General features: G+C 57.9%; 1 protein-coding gene and 1 long non-coding RNA gene across 7 annotated transcripts; both read right to left on the bottom strand.

The window, feature by feature from the left end:
• Positions 1–2,743: 2,743 nt before the first annotated feature.
• Positions 2,744–12,360, bottom strand: DLL4 (delta like canonical Notch ligand 4). Its single transcript, XM_037502236.2, has 11 exons — positions 11,950–12,360; positions 11,575–11,844; positions 11,017–11,074; positions 9,969–10,232; positions 9,515–9,575; positions 9,298–9,428; positions 7,539–7,708; positions 7,102–7,321; positions 5,241–5,943; positions 4,368–4,476; positions 2,744–3,838 (listed from the first exon to the last, which is right to left on the bottom strand). Exons 1-11 carry the CDS (start codon positions 12,013–12,015, stop codon positions 3,833–3,835), a joined length of 2,058 nt encoding a protein of 685 aa, XP_037358133.1. The 5' UTR covers positions 12,016–12,360; the 3' UTR covers positions 2,744–3,832.
• Positions 12,361–15,938: 3,578 nt separating this feature from the next.
• LOC119238501 (uncharacterized) lies at positions 15,939–23,216 on the bottom strand. Of its 6 annotated transcripts, XR_005123589.2 has the most exons (4): positions 22,701–23,216; positions 21,899–22,096; positions 20,060–20,177; positions 15,939–16,097 (listed from the first exon to the last, which is right to left on the bottom strand). It is a non-coding gene; the product is annotated as an uncharacterized LOC119238501 (long non-coding RNA). The 6 variants fall into 6 exon arrangements; XR_005123591.2 differs by lacking the exon at positions 20,060–20,177; XR_005123590.2 differs by lacking the exon at positions 15,939–16,097 and having other exon boundaries at positions 19,933–20,177; positions 21,899–22,112.
• Positions 23,217–25,679: the final 2,463 nt, after the last annotated feature.

The following is a 25,679-nucleotide window of genomic DNA, read 5'->3' as shown; positions in this document are numbered from 1 at the left end:
AGCACCCCGAGCCCCGCTGGGGGCGCAGCGCCCCCTGGTGCCGGGCAGCCGGGCCCGGGAGGTCCCGCCCGCTGGCCCGCCGGCGCCCCGGGCTCCCCGCGACCGCGGCCCCGCGCGGGCTCGGGCGCCCAGGGCGGGCTCCGGGGACGCGGGAGGCGGAGCCCAGCGGGTGGGGGTGTCTCCGAGAAACCCGCGGCCTTCGGCGGCTTCCCCGGGAAGTAACCGGGGTCGGGAGGCCGCAAACAGGAAGTCGGGCTGTAACAAAGAGCGCGGGGGGCGGGGGCCGGGCCCTGGGGCGCCCCGCGGCGGCAGGTGGAGGGCAGACCCCGGCCCGCGCGCCGCACCTGCCGCTTCCGCGGGAGGGCGGGGGGGGCGCCGCCGCCCGCTGGGGCTCCGAGGCCAGGTGCCCCCTGGGCGCGAGGGAGACGCGGCCACCCGGGGAAGGCCGCTGGGGCCTCCCGGGCGCATCCTCGCCCCGGGAAGGGACAGTCACAGTTCCCTGGGTGAATCACTGACATCCCCTTCCCGGAACGCACCGGCCGCGGGGGGCGGGGGGCCGGGGCCGCCGAGCCCGCGGACGCGCAGGGAAGCTGCAGGGGAGAGCCAGCTCTGCGGGTCCCCCGGAAAGATGGGGTGGCCGTGCTATCCTGGCTAATCTAATGGCCTTATCTGCTGGGGGTGGGGGGCGGAGGAGGGCTTCAGAGCCAAGGTCGTTTTTCTGTCTTTCTGAGACACGAGAGGAGACCCTGAGTTTATGCACAATTAAAAAAACAAAAAACAAAAAACCTCTTCCAAAACCTCTCTCTCCCTAACTCAAGCCCCCACAGCCATCTCCAGATGGTCACCAGCCAGAAGACCCTAGAAAAGCCATTGTCCTCAGCCAGAGGCCATCATGGGGTCAGACTTATCCTTTGGGTAGGGCGCGGGCTCCAGGCTGTTCAGGAACTACTCAACCCTTAGTCTCTTGTGAAATATCCACGCGGATTGATTAGGACTTTTGCTAAACCTTGGAAAGCCCTTCACAGTGAGTCCAGAGTTATCATCTGGCCTGGTTTCTGCCAGCTCTGGGACATCTCTTGTACACCTGGGTTTGCACACCTGGGACATCTCTTGTACACCTGGGTGCTCTGGGAGGAAAGTTTTGGGGACTGTACCTATGAGAATGGGCTGGACCCTCAGGGAGTGACCTGGAAGTCCTGTGGCCTGCTCACACTCCAGGTGCCTGGCTCCGTTTCTGCCATGTCACTAGAGGTGGAGCCTGGCACAGACTTCAGGTTGGAGCTGCCCAGATCAAGTCCATGCGTGAATTCTCTTTCCCCAGAAAGTTGGCGTGGTGGGCTCACCCAGCTCCCCATCTAGGGAAGCAGAGCCAGTGAGTAGGTTAGCCAGCCAGCTCCCCTCCAGGGCTCTTCTGTGTGGAGTTGGCAGCCCGTGCTATCCAGCACAGCCTGGTGGTGTGGACGTGCAGGCCCGCGAGTGTCCTACCTGTCCCCCACATGGGAGCCTCGTCATCTCGCCTCCGTGTCCCAGCCCAGTTTCCCCCGCCCCCCCAGGGCCCTGGAGCTGCTTTCCTGTTTCATTTTGGGCAGGAAGAGTGAGGTCGTGTTGTTCTTCCCCCTGCTGCCGGCTCAGGCTGTGGGAACGGTTCCCTGAATGCTTTCCTGTTTGATACCCTGTGTGTGCAGCAAGGGGAACAGGGAGCCATGAGCAAGGCGTGGAGCGTGTGCGTGCGGGGGAGTGTGGATGAGCCTGGTCTCTTGCTTCCTTGTCGCCGGCACGAGCACCCCGGTCAGGGCGGGCATGCCTTGTGTGTGTCAGGGACACAGAGGAAAAGGGGGGGCAAGTAGCATTGCTCATACTTGGACTCCATCGGGAGCAAGGCATCTGGTGGGTCTATTTTGTGATTTTGTGGACAGGCTGAGAGCTGGGAGCGTCTGCTCAGCTCTTTGTCAGGGGCTCGTTTTTTTATCATGTGCTCTCCGTAGGGACTGTCTGTGGCTATGGAGAGGAGCACGGCACCCAGGGGCCATTCTGCACCTTAGAGGAAGCCAGACATGAAGTAGTGACGAAACTCAAATTAGTGTCTCAGAGAAAACCGGACCCAGGGAATGTCACCGTGTCCCTCCCCGCTACCCCTCCCTTAGCCCCTCGTCTCCACTAAACTCCAGCAGCTCTAGGCAGTCCAAGCCCTGAACCTGAACTCTCTTGCCCAGCTGCAAGGAGGATGGATCCAAGGCAAAGTCTGACCCTCTTTGCCCCCTGAGACCCGTGCCTTGCAGGGCCTGAGAGAAGAGCAGGTGCCGGTCCATCTAAATCCTGCAATGGCAGGAGGAAGGAGCCATTTGTTTCCAGGGTTCAGAGATCCCCTTCTCCAAGAGAATCCTAAGGAATGAGTGGAAAACCGGCAGACTCACCCCCCAGATTCCTGTATTCCAAGATGACTAGGGAGTTTCATAAGCTGTTTTCAGGCTTGAGGAAAGAAAAGGAAAATGGGTTCGGGGGCATATCCCCTCCAAAGAATGGTGGGGGCATAAGTAGGGAAGGGGAGCCATCAGGCAGGAAAGACGAGGGCTGGGGACTAGATGGGCGGGGTGGACCTTGCCAGGGACCGTGGGGACAAAGGCCTAGCACACAGCAGGCCAAACCCAAGTGAGCGTACAGGTCCTGGGGGTTCTGGCAGCAGTATGTGAAGGGGAGTTCGAGAGGACGGGGTGAAGATTCCCACTTTGCCATCACAAAGACAGGACCCAAGAAGTAGTAAACTCCTGTACACATCTGTTCCATATTATAAATACACATTATATACAAAATAATGTTATAAAATGTAGAAAGGTCAGTGCTTCTGATTCTTAAATTATTGAAATACTAGACTCCAAAATAAACTACAAAAAACAAACAAAATAAAAACTCATATTATTGATTTCTGAAGATCGGCTTCAAAGGTGGTCTGGGGCAGTAGTGGGCATGGGCAGAGCCCAGGCTTGAGGCTGTAGGAATGGGTTTGAGGGAGGAAAAGGCCTTGGTGGTGACAGCACCCAGTTTCTCCCTCAGTGGAATTTCCAACAGAACTGCCCTGAGCTCCAGACTTAGGCCTGGTGCCCCTCACTGGCAGAAGGGGCAGGCCCTCATCCTGTCTGCTCCCAGGAGCCCAGAGGCACCCAAAGCCAGAGGCTGTGAAAGCCAGGGAAGGCTTACCAACACTTTGGCCCAGAGGGCCTGGCCAGCGAGAGGCTGGGGTGGTATGAGCAAGGCCCACATGCAGCAGTTGGAGGCACGGGGCAGAAAGTGCTCCTCCCCTTTCGGGCGCTCACCTCACTTGCAGGGCAACTCCTGACAAGAGCCTCACCCAGTGGCTTCCTGGCTCACAGATGGTCCTGCCCCTTACTGGCCTCTTCTCTCCTCTCTGATTTGGACCCAGCTATCACCATGGAGCCTGGGTCAAAGGCACTTTTGGAAACACAGATGCCAGTGGAGGCCACCGCAGCTCCAGACCCCACAGGGCCGCCGCCACTCCCTGTGGAGCACAAGCCAGGGCCCCAGAGGAGTCCTCCGAGGGCCACTGTCGACAGGGCAGGTCCAAGTGGCATCGCTCCTGTCCTCTGTTCCCCTGGCTGGCAGGGCTGCCAATCTGATGCCAGACAGACACCCAAAGGCGTGGAAGGGTACTGCATCTGTTGGCAAGTTCACAGTCTGTCCAGTTCATGCCATTCCCTCTTCCTCCTGAGAGCAGCACGTTGCATATTACAGCCCCGTCCAGGATGCAATGTAAACAATGCAGAAGGAAGGTCCAGCTGCTGGGACAAAGCTGGGATGACCTGGAGAGGTTCCTGTCTTATACCTGGGGAGCATGTGGAGAGAGGGGCGGTGGGTTATCCTGAGGTACAGCACTCCCTCCTTGGCTGCCCTGGCCTCCTTGGGAGAAGCCCATGAGGCAGGCGGGGTAAAGGGAAGGTGGGGAGCCCTCCCCAGTCTCCTGCACCCACATATGCACACAGCTGGGAGCCTGTGCTCATGAGGTTGGCCACTGGAGAGGCCAGCGGGAAGGGGAAGGAGGGGCACAAGGCAACCCTCACCCACCAGCAGCTGGGAAGCAGTGCCTGAAAGCTGGCCCGTTGCCATAGCCACCCAGCCTGCACTAACAGCAGAAGAGACCAGGCCACAGCTCAGCCCGCCGCCACGGCCCTGTCTCACACCCTCCGGGGCCAGTAGGGGCCAGGCCAGTAGGGGCCTGCGAACCTCTACCTGGCGGCCAGGGGCTCGGACCTACTCTTCAGGAGCCGCTTCTGCGACCAAGATTAAATGGGCACTTTCTGATCCCCCAAAGGCAGGAGGGGACACGCTGGACGGGCTGCAAGCCCAGCACTCACCTCCGTGGCAATGACACATTCGTTCCTCTCCTCTGATATCAAACACACAGACTGGTACATGGAGTCCCTGGGGGAGCATATCGCTGATATCCGACACTCTGCCTTGTCACTGAGGGAACACAAGGCAGGTTGGTGAGGGAGGACCAGGGAGACGGCTGGAGGGGGGTGGGGGCGTTAACCCGGACACGGGAGAGCCAAAGGGCACAGCGGAGGTAGCCCCGGGAGAAGACACAGGGACTGGGGATGCCCACTGCTGGCCTGGGGGCAGTTACGGATGGGCCGCTCGGAGAGCCAAAGAACCCGCACCCTTACCAGAGGGTCTCAGTTCTGGAAAAAGCCAGCACTGCCTCTTAGAGGCAAGTCACACCATGGAAAAATGGACATCTCAGAAACACAGTGTGACACTTGACATTTGTGAATGAATGAATGGGAGGGGCCTCCCTGGTGGCGCAGGGGGTTGAGCACAGCACTGTGAAGCTGTGCGCAGTGATCCCCGGCCGGCCAGGGAGCAACCCACATGGCGTGGCAGACCTCTCCGGTCTCGCCCGCTGCTCCCCTCAGCAGGGTATTTCGTCAGTCTGCCTGTTCTGTTCCCCACTCTGTCTCTGGTGGATCCTCTCATTCCCCGCATCTCTGGCCTGTACCCCAGCTCTTGTATGCATAAATAAATAAATCTTAAAAAAAATAATAAATGGAGGAAGGGGAGGGGCCAAGGACCCCTGACAGAAATCTAGTTGGAGGATCCTGTCAATAGCAACCCACGGTTTGCTTAAAAGCGGTCAAGGGCCTGAGACCAGCCTCCTACCTGTCCTGGCAGAGCCCAGACAGTACCACGCAGGGGCCCATGGCCCTGGGTGTCCTGGTGCTGCTCACCTGTGTAACCGCAGTGGTGCCTTCTCCCCTAAGCTCTTGTCACTGTGGGGATACTTTCCCAGCATGGTCCCCCGCCCCAGGGCTCCTGGGGCCAGATTATAGTCCAGTGTGTGATTTTGCTGTTTGCCACAATTGGACTTGTCCAGATCACAGTCCACTTCCAGCTCCTTCTTCTGGTTTGTGTTTTTAAGTTGCGCGGCCGGGATCAGGTTGTCCTTCTGGAAGTCCGACAAGTTGTTCATGGCTTCCCTGCTGCCATAGTCGGGCCGCCGAAGTCGCAGCTGCCTCACAGCCACTACCACCATGCCCAGCAACACCAGCACTACCACCAGCCCCACGCCCAGGGAGATCGCCACCCAGGGGAAGCTGGGAGGCATGCTCATAGGGAACTCGCAGCGGCTGCCCACAAAGCCATAGGGGCAGTTGCAGACAAAGTTATCCGGGGCGAGGCCAGGGTAGCAGGTGGCACCGTTGAAGCAGGGTCCCGAAGCACAGGCATCGCCGAAGAGCCGCACTTCACAGAGCTGGCCAGAGAAGCCAGCCGGGCAGGTGCACATGAGCCCGTTCTCTAGGTTATGGCAAGTGCCACCATGGGCACAAGGGTTGCGGGCACAGTCGGTGATGTGGTTTTCACAGTGGGTGCCTGTGAATCCAGGACGGCAGCGGCATATGCGGTTTGGACCTCGGATCAGGCACTGGCCCCCTGTGGGTAGGCACGGGGCACAAGTCAGCAATTGCTTGCCCCTGGGGCAGAGGGGGGTGCCCCATCCCAGGAACGAATTTGGGTCCTGCTGGCTCACGAACACAGTCAGCATTTACAGAGCCAGCGCACTACAAAGAACATTGCAGAAAGAGTCAGGAGACCTGCAGTGGAGGGTGATCCTGGTCCTCTGTGCCTCAGTGGGCTCGTGTACAAAATTAGTGGCATTTTACAGAATTTCCTAGTACATTGGACAGAAATGCTTGGAATTCAGCGCTCTCTCTCTAGCTGGGGATCTGGCCCCTGTTGTTTTACTTTCATGCTAAGCCTCAGTTTCCTCATTTGTTAACATGAAGTTTACTGCTCTCCTCTCCATCGGAGGGAGCTGGGGATTAGGCAGGATGATGCATGAAGGCAGGAGCACATGCTTGAAATACAGTAAATGCTCAGATAAATGTAATTATCATCGTTTCATTTAATCTTCACAACCACATGAAACAGAGGGCAGGCATTATATTTCCCCATTCAGTGATGAAGCAGCCATGGCTCCTGCGAGTTAACCAAGTGATTAGTCAGAGAGCAGACTCCAGCTCAGCCCTGCCAACCCCTCGCGGGCTCCTGTGTCTTCTCTCCTGCACGGTGCTGTCTACCTTCCTCACAGAGGGTCACCAGGAGGCCAAGAGGCAAGGATAACCAACATACTTTGTGTCCCAAAAGATGCTCAATATTCAAGATGACTTAGGTCGCGCCAGCTCCACGGGGCCATGGGGCAAGGGGTGGCCTTCAGGAACGGGGCCCTGACAGCATCAGCCTTTGCCAAGAGGGACACCAGAACGCCAATGTCCCTTTCTTCCTGGGGGAGGATCAGAGGCCACCTCAGCCAGATCAGGGCTCTGACAGGGACACTGGGGTGAAATAGGACTGGAGGCCACACAGGGGGCACACTCCCTCTCCTAAGGCCTGCACTCCGTGCTAACCTTCTCCTTTGACAAAGCCACTGGCTGATCAACAAGCTTTTCACCATTCAGAGAAGCCGGGGACCCATCTCAGCCTGCCCAGAGTGACAGATAAGGCCTTTCTCCCCTCCTGACACCCTCGCCAGACAGAAGGCTGTCTTGGCCCCAGATCTGGTCTGCTAGGTTAACAAGGAACAGGACGCACCATTGGCACAGGGGTTGCTGGTGCACCTGTCCACTTTCTTCTCACAGTTGGAACCAGTGAAGTTGGGGGGACATTCGCAGGCATAGCTGGCCCCCTGGTTGCGCTCCCGGCAGGAGCCCCCATTGAAGCAGGGAGAGTCAGCGCAGCTCAAGGTGCTGTGTTCACAGTGCAGGCCATAATAGCCCGGGGGACAAAAGCAGCGGTAGCCGTCCTCCTGGTCCTGGAGAGAAACCATACAGGGACCAAAGTCAGACCAGGGCGGGAGTGGGGGGGGTAGGGGGGTGGAGGCGGGGCAGGGATGAGAAGCCGGGTGCCAGGCCCCACCTGTCTACAACACCTGCCTAAGACTGCACATCCACTGGCCATCTGGGGTGGGATGCCTGGGACACCACCTGGCCAGACAGCCCTCGGCCTTCCTGCATGGGCCTGGGCCTCACCTTACAGCTGCCTCCATTGCGACAGGGGTTGCTGTCACACTTGCTGAGCTCCAGTTCACAGTCCACGCCAGTGTAGCCCGGGCGGCAGGTGCAGGTGTAGCTCCGCTGCCCACTATTGGAGCACGTTGCCCCGTTCTTGCATGGGGAGTGGTGGGTACAGTAGTTGAGATCTGCAGAGAGAGGAATAGAGCAGCTGAGCAGGGCCAGAGAGCGGGCCCCACCCCAGACTCCCGTTCCTGCAGGTTCACCATCCATGTTTGTCCCAAAGGGGCTTCAACTCAGCCTTCTAGGTCTAAATACCTTTCCTCCTCCCCCGAAAAAATCATGAATGTTGAAGCACCTTCAACCACATCTGACCAAAATTGAAAAAACAGTTGGACAACGGCCTGCCAAGTCGGCTCACAAACTGTCAGCCAGGCTCAAATGAAGCTAAGGAGCAGCGCTTCTGCCCACCTGTGACTCTTTTCTTTCTCCTTTTCCTCATAAACCTGTCCTTTTAAAATGTTTTAAAAAGAAGAAGAAGAAGAAGAAGAAGCTAAAGAGAGGGGTGGCGGGCAAGGAGGAAGTCAGGACAGGCTTCATGGAGGAGGGGCAGCTGATAAGCCTGGAAGGAGGGATAACATTTTAACAGGTGGATACAGGAGACGGGGCGGCGAGAGCCAGCACAAGCAGTGGAGGGCATTTTAAAAAGGGGATCGTGTTTTGAGGGTATTTTGAAAGATAAGTGTTTGTTTTCTTATTTGGGAAGAACAGGGAGGGAAAACCAGACAGAACAAACACAGGGATTGTAAGGGCTGTGTTTGCACATGAATATATGACTCTGTCACCTGGGAGTAAATGTGGGGAAGAGGAAGGAGAATGGTCAGGAACCAGGTGTGTGTGTTTGGGTGGGGAGAGGGGAGAAAGACACACACACACACACTCACAATAGTGGGGCTGAATTCCAAGCCCCTTGTTGCCAGTGAGCCAAGGACTAGGCAAGCTCTTTCTGTCCTGGCAAGGCCCTTGCCTACCCTCCCCAGGCCTACGCTGGTGTCTCCATAGTAGCAGCCAAGCCTCTTGACCTTGAAAATGGGGGGGAAGAGAGGAGGGTACATGGGCTGCTGCTGGTTAACAGGATGAAGAAAAGGCTCCTCCCCCAGTTGTAGCTGGCAGACCCCTCCCCCCCAACAACAGCCAAAAGAATGACCAGTCCCCCAAACATCAAGAAGAGTCAAGAAGAGGCAGGGTGAGCTCATGCAGCTGCCTGGCAAGTGTGAATAGGGAAGAACAAGGGTGGCCGTTTAAGCCCACACAGAGAAGTCGGTTAGATGTCACTCCGCCCAGAGGCCCAGCTCACCTACAGCCCTGGGGCAGCCAGTGGGCACACCCCACCAGACAGCTGTTTAGGGGAGAGCTGCTCAAACGGCCCTGGCAGGTAAGCAAACATTTAGGGGGTTAATAGGTAACTACAGGGTAGAAAGAGGAACTGAACCTGGCATCCCTCTCTCTCTGGCCATGCTGGAATTTATGAGCGCAACCTTCAAGCTGCCAACTTGTCACCCTACTGCTTTCTCCAGCCACATTGCCTCCCCAATACCTGGAGAAGAAGGACCCACCTTCTCATTCTAGGCCAGTTGTAAAGATCCTTAAAAGTCCCAAGTCCCTTGAAGGATAATGGGAAAGCCAACTCAGCAGTCACCAAGTAAGAAGACAGCTCTCGTTCCTACCCCTGCCCATCTCCCCATCCCTTCCACACCCTCTCTTTGCCCTGACTCACCTTGGTCACAGAACAGGCCTCCCCAGCCCTCATCACAATTACATTCCCAGGGGATGCTGCAGGTGCCATGGCGACAGCCATTGTGGGGGATACATTCATTGCACAGGCGACCCTGCCAGCCTGGGCGGCAGCTGCGGAACAAAAGAAAGGCTGAGGGTAAGGTGAGGGCCTAGCCTGGGAACAGCTCCCCCTCGCCACCTCCTGTCCCCTCACTCACATGCACTCTGCTGGCTTGCTGCAGTAGCCATTCTGCTCATGACAGCCAGAAAGACAGACAGCTGAGGAAAGAAAACAGGGCTGGGTTAAGGTTGGGATATGATGGAACCCCATGACCCACTCATCCTTCTCTTAGCCCTGGGGGTGCCCCCAGCTCTCCTGGGCTCACTTCCCACGCCTGGCCTCCCAGAGGAGCCATGGGTATCTTAAATGGTGGCACAGGCAAGGAGGATCCAGACTGAATGGAACACAATAATGGGGTCCCTGTGGGCTTTGGCATGGCGGAGAGGAGCACTAAGAAGAGAGCCATCCAAGTCCAAGCCCATTCTAAGTGTCCCCAGGTGTCCGTGAGACCCAGCTAGTGGACACCTCTGACCCCCCTCTGTGAAATGGGTAAAAGGACATCACTGGATCTGCGCAGGGGACCCTGGGAAGGCAGAAGCTTGGCTGCTTACGATGTTGGCAGTACTCCCCAGTCCAGCCGGGCAGGCAGGACAGGTTGCCATCTGGCTGGCACTTGTAGTGGCCGAAGTGGTCATCTCGATCCTTGCACAGGCGTGAGCAGCTGTCCCCATAGTAGTTGTCACTGCAGATGACCCGGTAAGAGTAGCTCAGCCTTGTGAGAGAGCTGGTGTGCTCCTCCAGTAACCAGTTCTGGCCCACAGCTAGGGAGCGCTGGATGGTGATCTTGCTGATGAGCGCATCTGGTGGCAAGGCCTCTGAAGGGGCAGAGGGCCGGGTCAAGGAAGGGCAGCCAGTCCCCGAGGGTGCCAGCAACTGCTGGATCAAACCTGCACTTTTCAGATGACCCCCACCTGCCAGCAAGCACGGGCAGGAGGAACCCAAGGGTCCCACGGCTGAGCTGCCCTGTGTGTGCATGTGGAGGGGGCCTGATACCATTGAAAAAGGGGACAATAGAAGGATGTTAAGATATCCCAGTGTTCGGGAGGGCAGATAGGGAGGGGAAAGAGGAAAAGAGGTCAAAACGGGAAAAGAAGCGAGAAAAAGCAAGTATCTTCAGGCCAGGGAGGACCCCGGGAGCAAGGGGTCTTGCAGCGCCCATTCAGGGATTCTGCCCTGGGAGATAGGTAATGCTTTTCTTTTTCCTTTTCAAAGTGAGAATTGTTGTGCTGCTGAAATATCCTTTTCCTCTGTGTCAGAACAACATCCCAAAGCCATTATTCCCTTTGCAAAGGAGCGGAATTCGCGAAAGGTGTAAAATACAGGAAGGGGCCCGTCAGCGGCGCTGGCAGCCTCGGCCTTTCTCACCGCCGGGCTCCCCGCGTTCCCACGCCAAAAATAACCCGCAGGAAACGCAATTGTACTCAGGGCCCAAGCAGCGGGCGGAATCCGAGCGCCCAGCGCGGGGCGCAGCTCCGGGCCGGGCTAAACGTCCTGCCCCCCACCCCCCACCCCACCCCGCACTTCCCCCGCCCCTTACGGATTAACCCTTTGGGGGCTGCGCCGTGTCGCCCCCCTGTGGCGGCGGAGCGAGCTGCTCACCTGGCCGCAGGTCGTCTCCTGGAGCGTGCCAAGCCTCGATGATGAGCGAGAAGGTACCCTGGGAAGCGAAGGGGGGGCGGGGGGAGACAGAGATAGTGAGATGCGCAGGGGAGGGGGGAGGGGGCGCCTTGCGCCAGCCGGTTTAATTAATCTAATTGCAGGATACGGTTACAGCGCCCGGGTCAACATAACGGGTCTGCGCGCAGCTCAGCGCTCGAGCTGCGAGGGCCGGGGAAGAACCCCAGAGGGGAGCGTGTTGAAGGATGAGGGGCGGCCCGCCAGAGCCCTTCGGAGGCGGGAGACAGGCTGGGGTGCGAGGCCATGCAAAACGTACCCCAAGAGCTGGGGAAGGGGGAGGCTGGCGAGAGCCTTCCCGGGGATGAGGTCCCGGGAGAGGCAGAAAGGAGGCGCGAGAAGAGAGCGCGCTGCGTGGTTCTGTTTGGTTGCGGGGGGGCTAGGGGATCCGGGGAGCGGGCTTTGGTCCCAGGGAGCCCCCCCCACCCCACCCCCGCCTTTCTCAGCTCTCGTGACCTCCCAGTGCGCCCAGGCGGTGCTCACCGGCCAGGTGAAATTGAAGGGCAGCTGGAGAGGGTTGCGTCCCCCGCCGCTGCTGTCGTCCCCGACCGCGAAGGAGTTGGTGCCCAGCACGGGCGTGGAGACGCTGCCGAAGGTGCAGGGCCCGGGCGAGACGACCGCCTGGAAGTGCTTCAGGCAGACGCGGAAGAAGGTCCTGCAGTGGGGCTCGCACGGCCGCCCGCTGGCCAGGACGCCTCTCTCGTTGGCGAACTCCTGCAGCTGCAGCTGGAAGACTCCGGAGCCCGCCGCTCGCTGCGGCGCGGGGCCGAGGGAAGGAGCGGGGGAGCGGTCAGCGCGGCCGGCGCCGGGCGCGGGCGGAGGGCGCGCGGGAGGGGCGGAGGGGGCGCGGGACGTTACCTGCTGCCAAAGCGCCGCCAACAGCAAGAGCACCCAGCCGGAGGCGCTCGGGGATGCGGCTGCCATCCCCTGGGGCGTCGCTGCGTCCACCCGCCGGCCCCGACGCTGGCGCGGTGCTTTGGGAAGCCGCTTTCCCGCGCGCCCGGCCGCCGGAGGCGGTCACTGAGCAGACAGGCTCCGCTGGGGCTTCCTCCCGCTGCGCCTCCTCGCCAGGTACGGTCCAAACGGCACGGCAGGTAATCCAGGTGCGGGCGGCTGGGCGGCGGCAGCGCCGAGGGCTCGTCCTCCGGCTAATCCTGGGGCTGCGAGCAGCCTAGTGCCCGGGCGCACGGCGCTGGGACGGCTCGAGCGGCGACTCCTGGCCTCGTGTTCCCGGCTTGCGCTCGGCGCCGCTACTGAAACCTGCGCGCTCGGGCGCCTTCCTTATATATATTGGCTCCTCTCCTCGCCGCCTGTCACTCAGACTCATGGTCACTCTCTCCTCCCCTTGGGTCTCTCGCAGCTACAGTCCCAGCGCCGCCCGGAGGGGGCCTCCGCCCCCAACAGCCCCCCTCCCCCGCCAGCCAGTCAGGCGCAGGTCCCCGCCCCTCCGTGCCGTTCCCAGTCCCTGGGTCCCCCGGCTCCGCGCGCGCGGAGGTGGCCGGCTCTCCGCAGTCGCGGGGTGGCTGGCGGAGGCCCCGGCCGCGGGAGCATAAAGGGAGGGCCGGGGGCCGGGGAGCGGGAGGTGAGGGAGCAGTTCCCGGATGGCCATGGGGGCGGAGACTCTGGGGAGTCCCCGCGGGCTGTGCGTCGGCGGACGACGCCTGTTACCTGTAGCCCAGGAGCAGGTAAAAAGAACCTAAGCTCGGAAAACGAAACCATCTCCACCGGGCTCGGAGCTCCTACGCCTGCCCGGAGCTCCCGGAGCTCCCCGAGCTCTCGCCGCTGCGCCCCCCAACCTGTCAGCGCGCACCCGCCACGCGATGCCCAGCGCAGCGGGGAGGGCGCGGAGGCATTAACCTCTCTGTGGCCGCCCGGGGCCAGGCCGTGGGCCAAGCGTCTGAGACCCGGGGCGCTCTCCCTGCACCTGGTGGGCGTCTCCCTCCCGAGTTGCGGGGAGCGTGTGCTGCACGTGCCGCCTCTTCTTCGCCCGCCAGGGCGCGGCGCGTGCCAGCCCCTGCACGCGAGGTCGGGGAGGGGGGGCGCGGGGCGTGGTCCCCGAGGTGCAGCGGGGTGCGGGCGTCCCCAGCTGTATGATAATGAGGGTCTGACCCCGCCTCCAGCGCCTCCGCTCACCTGGGTTCGGCCTCGGCTCCGGCACCCACTGTCCCCCCACCCCCTCCGGCCCCCTCCGCGTCCTGCCGCGCGCTTAAGGCAGGAAGGAATTCTCCCGCTCCAGAGCCGGCTCCAGCCGCTGGAGAGTCAAGGTGAGGGCCGAGGCCCGGCCGCCCCGGGTCCTCCCCTCCGTGGCCGAGGTGCAGGGTGGAGCGGGGGGATCGTGGATTTACTTCGGGCGGCTTCGCCCAGTCGCGCCGTCGTGGCTCCCCAGGCCGGCCCCGCTTCTCCGCGGCGGCATTGCAGCTGCTTTCCCGGAACCCGGAGTGCTCCCCAGAGGCCGCCGACCGCGGAGGGCGGCTTCTCCGTCTCCGGGGTGCCTGGAGCTCTCTCCGCGACGCTGAGGGCCGCAGGGCCCGGTGGCTTCAGCTGTCAGCCCGCCCGCTCTGCGGGGGCTGTCGTCGGGCGATAAGATCGGCGCGGGGGGGGGTTGGGGGGGTCAGGGACGCGGCGCGGACCCCTGGGAGGCTTGGGGGGGCACGGCGCGGAGCCCAACAGCTGCCTATGCTGAGCTAGTCCGAGTTTTCTGACTGGGGGGTCGTGGTGGAGGATGGGGGAGTGAGATGAGAAACAAGGGGTTGGGAGCGTGGTTTGGGGGAGGGTGGAGGTGAGGAGACAGACTCCGGGGTCCCCACGCACGGCCACCCCTCCCACCCACCATCTGGCGTGAGCGGGTTGGCGTGGGGGAACCGAGGTGGGGCGGGGGCCGGCAGATGGGCCCAGGCTGGGCTCCAGAGTTAATGTAGGTTATGGACAGGCGGGGGACCCCGGCTGGAGGGAGGGGGAGCCCAGAGCTTGCCTTCACGGTCCTGACAAGTGGATCCTCATCTTCTCTCTGCCCATGCTTTACAAATCCCTTGACTTGCCCTACGGTGCCAGGAGGGCCCCTCACCGGCCTTGGAACTGCCACCAACCCTATCAAGATCTGTTCATCTCCAAATCTTGGATGAGAGTTCACAAAAACTTGCTCCCTTTTTTAGTGCTGGCACTTGCCGGTCCCAGATGACTAATCTCGCTCAATACTGATAGATCTGGAACAATCTCCACCCTTTATACACATCCACACTGATGTGTCCAAAAGCACTTTGCAAAAGGTCAAGGACCAGACAAAAGTATCACTAGTGTTCTCAGACACACAAAATGTAAGGGTTCCCAGAAACCTCTGACCCCAGGAGGAAAGGGTTAAGTTCTCCCTACCTCCGAAAGGCATACAGGAAGCACCTATTTGTGCCCTGAGCCCTGTTCCAGAAGTTCACCGCTGGGTTAGGACACCACCATCCTGGGCCCCCACCGGGCCTCCAACCTGCTAGGGTCCAGTTTTGCCCACATTTGTTGATCAGGAGAGTGTAGTGCTGGGAACCGGAACAGGGTGACCCTGGGGTTGGGTCTCCTCTCCCCCTTTTTCTCCACCTGGAGACTTGCAACAAACGTCCTCTGTGTTTACAGGAGCAGGAGGCTGTTGAGGCTCTCTGAGGTACAAATCGCAGTAGGATTGGACCCATGTGGAAGTCTGGAGACCTTGCTCCTATGCTGGTGCTCTGAGATGCTCTGGAGCCAGGGTGTGGATGCTGTGCTGACCCCAGCTCCCCAAGACTGACTGTGGGCATAGAGTTCAGGTTACTCACCCCAACAGGCACCCTCAATACTGCCCAGTGTAGGGCCTCCATGGAGGGGCAAGGGGTTAAGATGCAACCTATGAAGCTATCTGCAGCTGCTGCAGCATGAGTTCGATCCCCCACCAGGGAGCTACCCACATGGTGCAGCAGACCTCTCCTGACTCACCTGCTGCTCCCCTCAGCAGTGTATTTCAGTCAGTCTGCCCGTTCTGTTCCCCACTCTGTTTCTGGTGAATGATCTCACCCCCCACACCTCTAGCCTGTACCCCAGCTCTTGTATGCATAAATAAATAAATCTTAAAAAAAAAAAATACTGCCCAGTATAGAGAATGGGGACAGATCTAAGCCTGGCTTCAAGCAAAGCCTACAGCCTCTGCCCCCGGCGGCCTTCTGCATCAGGAGTGGACTCTGCTTGGCCGCTGCTCGCAGCCCCCAGCAGGCAGATCCCGCACATGGGCCAGGAAACGCCAAGGTTGTCTGCGAGCCTTGCCCCCAAGCTGACCCCGAGTTATACGGGTGCGATGGGCCCGCGTAGACCCTCGAGACTCCTCCCGGGCTGGGTAGCCTACAGTGTGCTCCCCGGGGGCGGCAGCGAAGCTCCGAGGCCTCCTGCGTTGTTCTGCCCATCCCCCCGCCCCCCCCCCCGCCCCGGGACAGCCTTCTCTGCCAGGCTAGCTGCACCCGAGCAAGGCACACGGTGGGGGCCGCGTGGCTGCGCCCGCCAGGCACACCGGGGGCGGGGCGCTTAAGCCTTGTGGGGCGCCGCTGTGGTTGCTGCGGAGAAGGGGCCACGTGCAGGGAGCGGCGGCCGGGGAGCTGCACAGAAGGCGGGGAGATTTGCAAACTGTTGCTGCCACATGGCTGCTCCATTCGATCCATTCACATTGAAATGAGGCCGGCGCGTGCCTCATCTGCCGCAGGGCGCTGCCACGCGTCAGCCCGGTCTGCCGCGTGCCAACTGGGGCAGTGGGGCTGGCAGGGTCTGCCAGGAGTGGGGGTGCAGCCCGGTCCCCGGGGCCAGAAGGGGGGCGGGGGAGGGAGCCGAGCTACCCTGTCCGCTCAGGCGCTGCCGTTCCTCGGACCTTGGCCCTGCAGGTGGAAGCATGCTGGCGAGTAAGGACCAGAACCAACGGGCTTCCAAGGGGGGCCAGGATCGATGTTGCCCCTCCCCGCAGATGCGCCCCGGCAGCGCTACTCTCCATCTGCCACTGCTCGCACCTGCCGGTCAATAAATCGATTTTACAATTTAATGCAGCAGCTTCCCGCCCGCCTGGGACAGATGCCGCCGCAGAACTACCTCCGCCCTCTCCCCTCCCCTCAAGGGGCGCCAGCGGTTAGTGCCGGGATTCCCGCTCCGCAGGCGGCACCCCGCGGGGCCCCTTGCACCTCTAGCAGGAGTCCCTACAAGGAACTGCCCGCCTTGGGTCTTTCCCCGGGAGCAGAGTGGGTTCCCCACAGGACAGGCCTGAAGCTAGTGGAGGAGAGTGGAAGATGATGACTTGGTGGCCCTGAGGACTCAGTTGGGAGCTTCAAGGGAAGAACACGCTGCCCTGAGCCGGTGGGTGATAGCTGTGGGAGACCCTGTAGAAAGGAGGGAGGGGCACGGGGCGGGGGGTGAAGACGCTGAGTCCTGAAGAATCTCCAGAAAGGGTTGGGAAGGTCTGAGGTGGAAAGGGACCTCTCACCACCCGCTGGTGGAGTCTGCGGAATAGCAAGACATGGATCTGGTTCCTGGCACTTCCCAGCCCTGTTTCTGGGTTTGTAATTGAACCCAAACGGTATGCCTCAGATTTCTCCTTCTGTGCAGTGGGGATGATAGTGACCAGGAGGGTAACTGCCCGTCTATATCAGGTTATACATTTGCTGGGCCCAATAAACATTGATTTCCTTTCCCCCAGATAACATCCCGGCAACCAGGGCCAGGCTTGGAGTAGAGGCCCACGGACAGACTTGGCATAGAGGTGGGATTCCAGATGGCAAAAGAGTTCCCGGAGGAAAGGAAGGGAAAAGGAGAGTCCAAGGCAAACAATCCTAAGGGATGAGGCAGGGGGACGTGGTGGTGAGGGGGGCGCGGATAGAGGAGAGCATGGTAGAGCATGGAAGGAAGGTGGACCTTGTGGAAAACCTTAGCTGGGAGGGGCTTTGTGGTGAGAGGACATGAGGAGAGCCATCACTGGAAGAAGGCTGGAGTTTCAAGAATGGGTTTGGAGAAGAGGTGAAGTTTGGAGAAGCCCATTGTCCAAGGTCTTGGCCTTCCAGGACCAAGCGTAGGTTTCAAACGGCACCCTACTTCATGGTAGCAAGCTGGAGCAGAGGCACCCAGGAGGAAGGAGAAGTCAACTCTGGGACTCAGCCCTCCCCACATCACTGAGGGAGCAAACAGATTGGGCTGGACCCCACTGGCTGATGGCTTATGACTGATGACCCAAATGTCCCAAGGAAATGATGCCCAAGTGGATGAGCCCCTGGAGTATGAGTCGAGTGACTGCCTGACCCCTCATGAGACTAGGAAGGCCTCCTCCCTCCTGTCTCCCAGATTCCCAGGAGCCGGAAGCACCTAGGCTACCCCATTATTGTGTGTCCGTTGCTTTCTCAAACAGACCCAGTGTAGGTGGTACCTCAGGCTGAGGCAACCAGTACGGAATGGGCCTTCTCCTCCATGAAAACAGCTTTGGTCTGCAGAGACAATGGGTCCAAGAAGGGAGAAGCTGAGGGCCCCTGACCCAAGAACCCCCTTTAAACTGTTTAGCAAGAAAGGTCTCCAGGCCTCCTCTGTGCTGATCAGGAGGGAAGGAGAGAGAGAAGGGGCAGATGAGAAGTGCAGGCTGGAAGCAAGGGCTTGCAGTGGTGATCCAGCAGCTGGCCTGGCTTCATTTGCCAAACCCAGGGGATGCCTGGAAAGCTGGGGCCAGGAGCCATGTGGCGGGTATTTCCAGCCACAGAGAAGTCCAGGATTTAGGGCGGCCTCCAGGGCAACTTTCCCAGAGCCCCTGGCTTCCCTTTCCCTAGCTCCTTCCTGTCTCAAATAGCCTGCGAACAGGGAGGCTCAGGGGAAGGGAAGAAAGACTCAGGCCCCCTTTGCACAGAGACCCCAAGGTTGCAGGTCTGGTCCCAGCCTGCTCTTGCCTACTGCCTAGACCTGGTAGAGCACGGAGGACTTGAGAGGAGAGTTACAGGACTAGAGAGCAGAGGGCACATGCAAAGGCACTGCTGAGAGTGTTGGGGTCAAAAGAGAATCTTCTGTCAACTTATGCAGAAGAGGGTGGGGGGGGTAGCAGAGCCCAAATTAAAAGCAAAGATCAGGATCTCCCTGGTAGCACAGGAGTTAAAGACAGCACTATCAGGCAATTGGCGGCCACTGCAACACGAGTTTGATCCCTGGCCCCTGGCAGACCTGTCCTATCTCGCCCGCTGCTCCCCTCAGCAGTGTATTTCCGTCAGTCTGCCTGTTCTGCTCCCAGCTCTGTCTCCGGTGAATCCTTTCACCCACCGCACCTCTGGCCTGTACCCCAGTTCTTGTATGCATAAATAAAATAAATCTTTTTAAAAAATGAAAATAAGGACCTCCCTGGTGGCGCAAGGGGTTAAGACACAACCTATGAAGCTATCAGCAACCACTGCTGCATGAGTTCGATCCCCGGCCAGCCAGGGAGCTACCCACATTGCGGGCAGACCTCTCCTGCCTCGTCTGCTGCCCCCCGCAGCAGTGTATTTCAGTCAGGTTGCTTATTCTGCTCCCCACTCTGTCTCTGGTGAATCCTCTCACCATCCACACCTCTGGCCTGTACCGCAGTTCTTGTATGCATAAATAAATAAATTAATTTATCTTTAAAAAAAAAAGGAAAATAAACGCAAAGGTCAGGTGCCCCCTCAGCCCTGGATTTTGGACCCAAGGTTTTTCTTCCCCTACAGAAACCTCATCCACTCATCCTCTGCTCTGAGTTCACCTCCACTGTTCCTTCTCTTGCCCCCATCACACAGCTCACCTGAGCCTCTAATCTCTTCCCTGTAAACAGTTGACAGGTGGGAAGTTCTCCCAGTGCCACCCTCCCCGCTGGGCCCTCACTCCCCACTTCTGCTTCCAGCCTCTCATTATTGTCCCTGACCCCTTGGTATTCTAGGTCCTTGCGTATCCTTCACCTTCCCCCATTGAGCAACAACTCATCTCCTAGAAGAAACTCTGACCTCTCGCATTTCCCTACACAACCTCTGATCTCTGATCCCAGCTACCACCCAGGGTTTGAAGCAAGCAAGAGATAGGGGATGGAGTCACACCTCTCCCTCTGGAGAGCCTGGGAGTGAGGGTTACTCACACAGGCCCTGGTCCCCTGACCTGGGAAGGAAGGGTCAGGCCTGAACCAGGAAGTGTTGTGCTTCAAACACTCCCCTCCGCAGTGAAAAAAACCAGGAACAGGCACCAACTCTGCTAACAGCTGCCTGAGCAGCAGCTCGCTGTTGCCTGAGGAGGACTCTGACAGCCATGGTCCAGTAGGTGATGGGTCTTAAGTAAAGGATGGTGACCAGCTGTCTCCTTCTCCCACCATGGGCAGAATGAGAGGAAACAGGCTTCAATTGTGGCAGGAAGGATTTAGGTTAGACATATGGGAGAACTTCCTGTGACTGTGTCTACACCAAGTCTCCCTGTTGTGAATCCAGATTGAACTCTCCCCTGGAGTTGATGAGAATTGCATGTTGATGCTTGCTAATGAGTAACCTGCCTTGTCTGTGATTAACAAATAACTCCTGCCCAGAGAGTTGTCTTGTGTCTAGACTATCCCCAAGGAAGAAGTCTGGAGACCTGGGAGGCACCAGAGCCCGTGCCCCCATTCAGCCTCAAGGAGTTTTCTGGACCTCGGTGGGCCACCTTGAGCCAGTGTCACTTTGCCTCCCACCAGTCCAGACTTCTCAGAAAAGCATTCCCTCTGGAGCTGTCCAGTCACATAAACTTTGCAGCCAAGGGACAGGCTGCATTTGAGGTCTGAGAGTTCATGGAGAAGTTCCGGAGTGCTGGTGGGAGATTCAGGGTCTCCAGCACCAGTGGCTTCAGTAACAATCTCAGATAACACTCTGATTTTAGAAATAGATATTTTTTTTTTGTACCCACTCACTCCGGTGTCATGTATCCTTCTGGGGCAGTGACACTCCCATTCCGGCCACTAAGATCTCTGCGGCTCACTCACCCACCGCTCTGCTGCTTCCTCTTCTCTCATATCCACTTGATCTCTGCTCCTGCCCTCTCAACACAACTCTTCTTTGGGTAGGGAGGAAGCTGGGGACTCCTGGGGTGAATTCATCAAACTGCCACCAAAAGAGAATATAGGCCAAAAAGACTGGTTCCTCCCAGACATTCAAAGATCTTAGCCAACTCGACACCAATGAAGAAACCTAATTAACAGATGAGCAGCTTGAGCTGGTGGCACAAGGGGTTAAGACACAACACTATGAAGCTGTCCGCAGCCACTGCAGCATGAGTTCAATCCCTGGCCAGGGAGCGACCCACATGGCGCAGCAGACCTCTCCTGTCTCAGCAGCTGCTCAGCAGTGTACTTCAGTCATTCTGCCTGTTCTATTCCCCACTCTGTCTCTGGTAAATCCTCTCACCCCCACACCTCTGGCCTGTATCCTAGTTCTTGTGTGCTTGGATAAATAAATCTTTAAAAAAAAAAAAAAAAAAAGATGAGCAGCAGATCTGAATAAACAGTTTTCCAAAGTGGATATACAAAAGGGCAATAGTATATGAAAAAAGAAATGCTACTGCACCTTTTGCTCATTTTTTCCACCATTAATTCTGATAAAGGAAATGCAAATCAAAACCTCAAGGAAATATCATCTCATACCTATGAGAATGGCACATATCAAAAAGACTTCCAACAACAAATAATGGAGAGGATGTGGAGAAAAAGGAACCCTTTTTGAAGCAGCCATTTTGGAAAGTGGTCTGGACCTACCTTAAAAAGCTAAAAATGGACATACTAGCAATTCCACAATTCCACTTTTGAACATGGAATCAAATAAAAAAAAATTCATATGCTCGGGCCTCCCTGGTGGCTCAAGGGGTTAAGTGTCAGCACTACGAAGCTATCAGCTAATCCACATGGCACAGCAGACCTCTCCAGTCTCTCGCTTGCTGCTCCCCTCAGCAGTGTATTTCAGTGGATATGCCTGTTCTGCTCCCCACTCTGTCTCTGGTGAATCCTCTTACCACCACCACTACCACCACACCTCTGGCCTACACCCTATGTATATATGTATACATAAATAAATAAGCTTAAAAAATTCATATGCTCCACAATGTTTACTACAGCATTATTTATAATAGAACACTGAGAGATGAGTGGATAAAGAAGATATGGTATAGACACACGATGAAATAATGTTCCAGGGCCTCCCCGGTGGCACAGGAGTTAAAGATACAGTGCTATCAAGCTATCGACAGCTACTGCATCATGAATTCAATCCCGGGCCAGGGAGCTAACCCACATGGCACAGCAGACCTCTTCTGTCTCGCCAACTGCTCCCCTCAGCGGTGTATTTCTATAGATCTGCCTGTTCTGCTCCCCACTCTGTCTCTGGTGAATTCTCTCACCACCCCCACCCTGTACCTCTGGCCTACACGCCAGTTCTTGTCTGCCTAAATAAATAAAAATAAATCTTAAAAATAAAAGAAATACTGTTCCACTATAAGGTTAAATGCAATGTTACCGTTCACAGCAAAATGGAAGGAACTGGAGGGGATTATATGAAGTAAGCCTGAGAGATAAAGACAAATATTGGGGCCTCCCTGGTGGCACAAGGGGTTAAGCACAGTTTAAAGGAAGCTTTATGGTGGGTAGGGGATTGCAACTGGCTCTGGCTCGGAAAAAAATGCAGAACTGAGATAAAGAGAAGAGAGGGCACTCCTGGCCTGAGAAATGAAGAGAGAAAGAGGATCAGGGTGGGAATGAAGTCAGTCCAGCTGCAATGACTTTATACGTGGAAGGTTGGACCTGAGGTTAGAAAGCTAGGGGATGGACACTGACCAGACAGATGAATTTGGACTTGACTGATAGGTATCAGGGAAGCTGCGGGTTCTTGAGCAAAAGAGGGTGTTCCGCTTCCATCTGGCCATGGTGTGCAGGGTGATCTGGAACAGGGAGGTGCAGAGGGAAGGCGAGACGCAGGAGCTCTCCAGATCTGCGGCTGATGACCAGGTATGCACCAACGCCTGGGGCCTGTCCCTCAGATGGATGGGCCCTTGAGAAGCCAGACTCTTGTTGACCTGCTAGTCAGGTCCCCTTCTTTTCTAGTCCACAGCTGCTCTCTCCCCTGCTTTCCAGATAGAACTCTGCAAGCATGACCAGCCTCAGGTCTCCCCTGCTCCCATACTGAGAGTGGGGGCCGCTGTGGTCATGCCAGACATCCAGCCAACGCCCCTCCTTTCCCCTCTGAGGTCTAGAGCCCTGACTAGCAGCCCATCCTTGCCTGGCAGAGGACGAAGGGTTGGATCAGGCTGGAACCCACCAAGGGAATCCAGAGGTATCATTGTAGAATGATCTGGGGCCCTATGTCTAGAAGTTCAGGGTGAGGTGAGCTCTCAAGGGCATCTACACCAACCACATATTCCATAGCCAAAGGCTCGAATACCTTCAGGGATGGGACTCTTACTCCTCCCAGGCTGCTCCCTGTTCTTTAGATGATTCTGGTTATTCAAAGTGCATTCTCTCTTTGACCCAAAAGTTCTACTGTGGTCAGTGTGGGCTAGTGGTGTGGAAGGGTTCTGTTTTAGCTGGGCCTTTCTGAGGGGCTTGTGGAATGGCCCCACCAGAGGGAGAGTCCACCAACCTCTTGGGTCTGAGGTGGCTCTGCTGGTCCTGTAGGCCCCCCTGCAGCGCCTTGTTGGCGCCCTTGGCTAGAGCAGTTTGAGCGTGAGAAGCACCAGTTGGTTCCCAGCTCGGCCCCAGGGGGTGGGGCAGCCAGGGTGAGGCCAACCCCGGTCAGGACTTCTCAGCCTCACCGGGGAGGCCAGGCTGGGGTCAGCCTGTCGCAGGGGCCAGCCCTCCCCAGGCTGAGATCATCGCTCCCTGGCCTCCATGGCAGCCCCCACCCCCAGCTGAGCTCACAGCCCTGGCCCGCTGGGGGACATTGTTGTCTCCCGGCCCCTCCCCCGGACTCAATGAGCTGTTTGTTGGCATGTCCGGTGTGGGCAAGGGGAGGGCGGAATGGGGCGCCGCACACAATGGGGATTCCGTCCATTCTGAGGTGGCTGCGGGAACCAGGCTGGCTTTGTCCCTCAGACCCTCATTCCCACCATTTAGAGGAGCCGGAACTCTAGGCGGAAGGCCCCGTATAAGAACAACAATGTCGTCACCCTGTCTGTGGGGGAGGGTGCTGTGGGACCTAGGGCACCCACAGTCTGGGACAGCCTGAGGTGCACTTGGGACAGGTCCTTGGGCTAAGACTGTGCCTCAAATCTGAGGGAGACTCACAAGGCAGATGGGCACCCCTCACCTGCCCGTCGGTCCACCTGCAGCCTGCAGCAAGCACAGAGGATGCTCCCTGGCATCCCTAGCCTTGCTCAGCTCCTCCTCATGCAGAGGTGAGCACTAAGGTGCAGAAGGCACAAACACATCCTTTTAGCCCCATTGGGTGATGTGCCATTAAAGGCCCGAGTTGGGGGTGGCAGGCCTTTTTGCATCCAGCCTCATCAAAGGCCTTTCCTCCAAGCTGGGCTCACACTCCTTTCTGGGCCTCTAGCCCAGTCGGCCTGCCCCTTCGGAAGTGGTGCTGGCTGTTCAGACAACAAGTGTTTATTTTCCAGGGTTGGGGGGACAGGACGTCACTGCGTTTCCCTCCTGCCTGGTGCTGTAGAGGTTCTCACAGTCTGGGCACTGGTGACATCACCAGCCTTTCCTCTTGCGCCCTGGCCTCCTCGCCGCCCCCTCCCCCCACCCCATCCTCAGGCCCGGCTGCCCGTTTCTGAGGCTCCACTTCCGGCCTGGGCACTTGTGAGCGGGTCCTCATGGAGGGTGTGAGAGGGGCCAGGAAGTACTGGACCAGCCCCTCATTCACTGCTCTTGACATTCAGAGTAACCTAGGGGGTAGCCCCTCTGTGCTCGCCCTCACCAGAGTTGCTGCTGTCCCCCCCAGGCATGTGCCTAGTGAGATGCTGGCCCTTTAAGGGCCTTGGGAAGCCAGAACAACAGGAAATCCAAACGGCCTCATTAGGCAGCTCGGAGCTCAGCACAGTAATTAGTGCCCTGAAAACAAAACAAGGAAAAGCAGGTGGTGGTGCCCCCCCTCAATCTCGGCTGCCCCCAGCGTGGCCTGTTAGTACCCAGAGCTAGGCAGCTGGGACTGGAGCCCCTTCATTCTAAACCCCCCACCCCCACCTCAAGCTCCTGAAGTCTGCTGCCCATGGTCCAGGCCAAGGGTCAGCGCCTAAGCTTCTGGGGAGCAGGCAGTGGCTTCTGGGCCAACCCGCCAACCATTTCCCTCTGGGAAGACAGAAGCCCCAGGGACATGCACTGGGGCTTCCCCGCTCCCGCAGCCAGGTGGCCACTTGTCCACAGCATCTTCCACCTGTTTGGAAAGTGCTGTGATATGGGCTGAGAGCTGGGTTGGGCCCATCTAGAGAAAGAGGGGAGACCCCTGGGAAACCTAGGTGACGAAGGCCCCCTTAGGAGAAGGGAAAATCCTGCTTTGTGGTCCTGCCTTTTAGGATCGCTGGTGATTCTCCAGGTGGGCAAGACCACTCAGGCAGAGGGGGTGATCACCCACAAGCCCTCTGGACAGACTCTGGGGGCTTTCAAGCCCCAACAGTTGGTGAAAGCCTGGCCAAAAGCCAATAGGGGCCATCAATCTGACGAATTCTCTTCAGCCAGGCTGCAGGCTCTGGCTCATTCTATCCTCTTCTCTCTGCATTTGATGCAACGAAACTCCACCATTCTCCAACCCATGAGATATCTCCCTTCATTTGTACTGCTAGGAGATGAACATATGATGCTCCACTTAAGAAACAAATATTCATGGGGCCTCCCTGGTGGCGCAGGGGTTAAAGACACAGCGCTATCAAGCTATCTGCAGCCTCTGCAGCACAAGTTCCATCTCCCAGCTGGCCAGGCAGCTAACCCACATGGCCCAGCAGACCTCTCCTATCTCGCCCAATGCTCCCCTCAGCAGTATATTTCTGTGGATCTGCCTGTTCTGCTCCCCACTCTGTCTCTGGTGAATCCTCTCCCTACCTCCCAGCACCTCTGGCCTACACCCCCGTTCTTGTATGTAGAAATGAATAAATAAATCTTTAAAAAAAGAAACAAATATTCACTCAACAAACATATATGGAGAGGCTCAATAATCCCTACACTGTGCTGGTGGGGAGTTCCTGGGAAGGTTTGGGGGAATTCAAATGGTACTTTGTAATAGCTCATTACTGTCCTTCCCTGTCTTCAGAAGGCTTTAAGGGCTGGGCCTGTAGCTCTCTCCATGTGCCCATCCTCTCATAGACCTAGCATTCAGGTAACTGGTACAGGCCTACAAACAATCAAAAATGAACCAGGAATCATCTCTGACTTCAAAGAGTTTATTGTGGCCACTCAGTATATAGCATGTCACAACATCATGGCGGGTCCCCCAGCCCTTGGGGAAGGTCACAATCTCTCTGCTCAGAGCCCAGATCTCCCTGAGGGCCCTTGATTTTGTACAGATCAAGGGCTGAGGGCATTGTGGGGAAAGGAACCTCCCGGTCCTCCTGAGAACAAAGCTGGCAATGACCCTCTGGTGTGGGGAGGAGCTGGGCCTAAGGCTGGGGTGGGGGGCGGTGGG

The sequence above is a fragment of the Talpa occidentalis genome, unplaced genomic scaffold, assembly GCF_014898055.3.
Source record: "Talpa occidentalis isolate TD23 unplaced genomic scaffold, MPIMG_talOcc4v2.1 talOcc4.11, whole genome shotgun sequence".
In the NCBI taxonomy this organism is placed as follows: Eukaryota; Metazoa; Chordata; class Mammalia; order Eulipotyphla; family Talpidae; genus Talpa; species Talpa occidentalis.
This window is presented reverse-complemented; position numbering and strand designations above follow the sequence as displayed.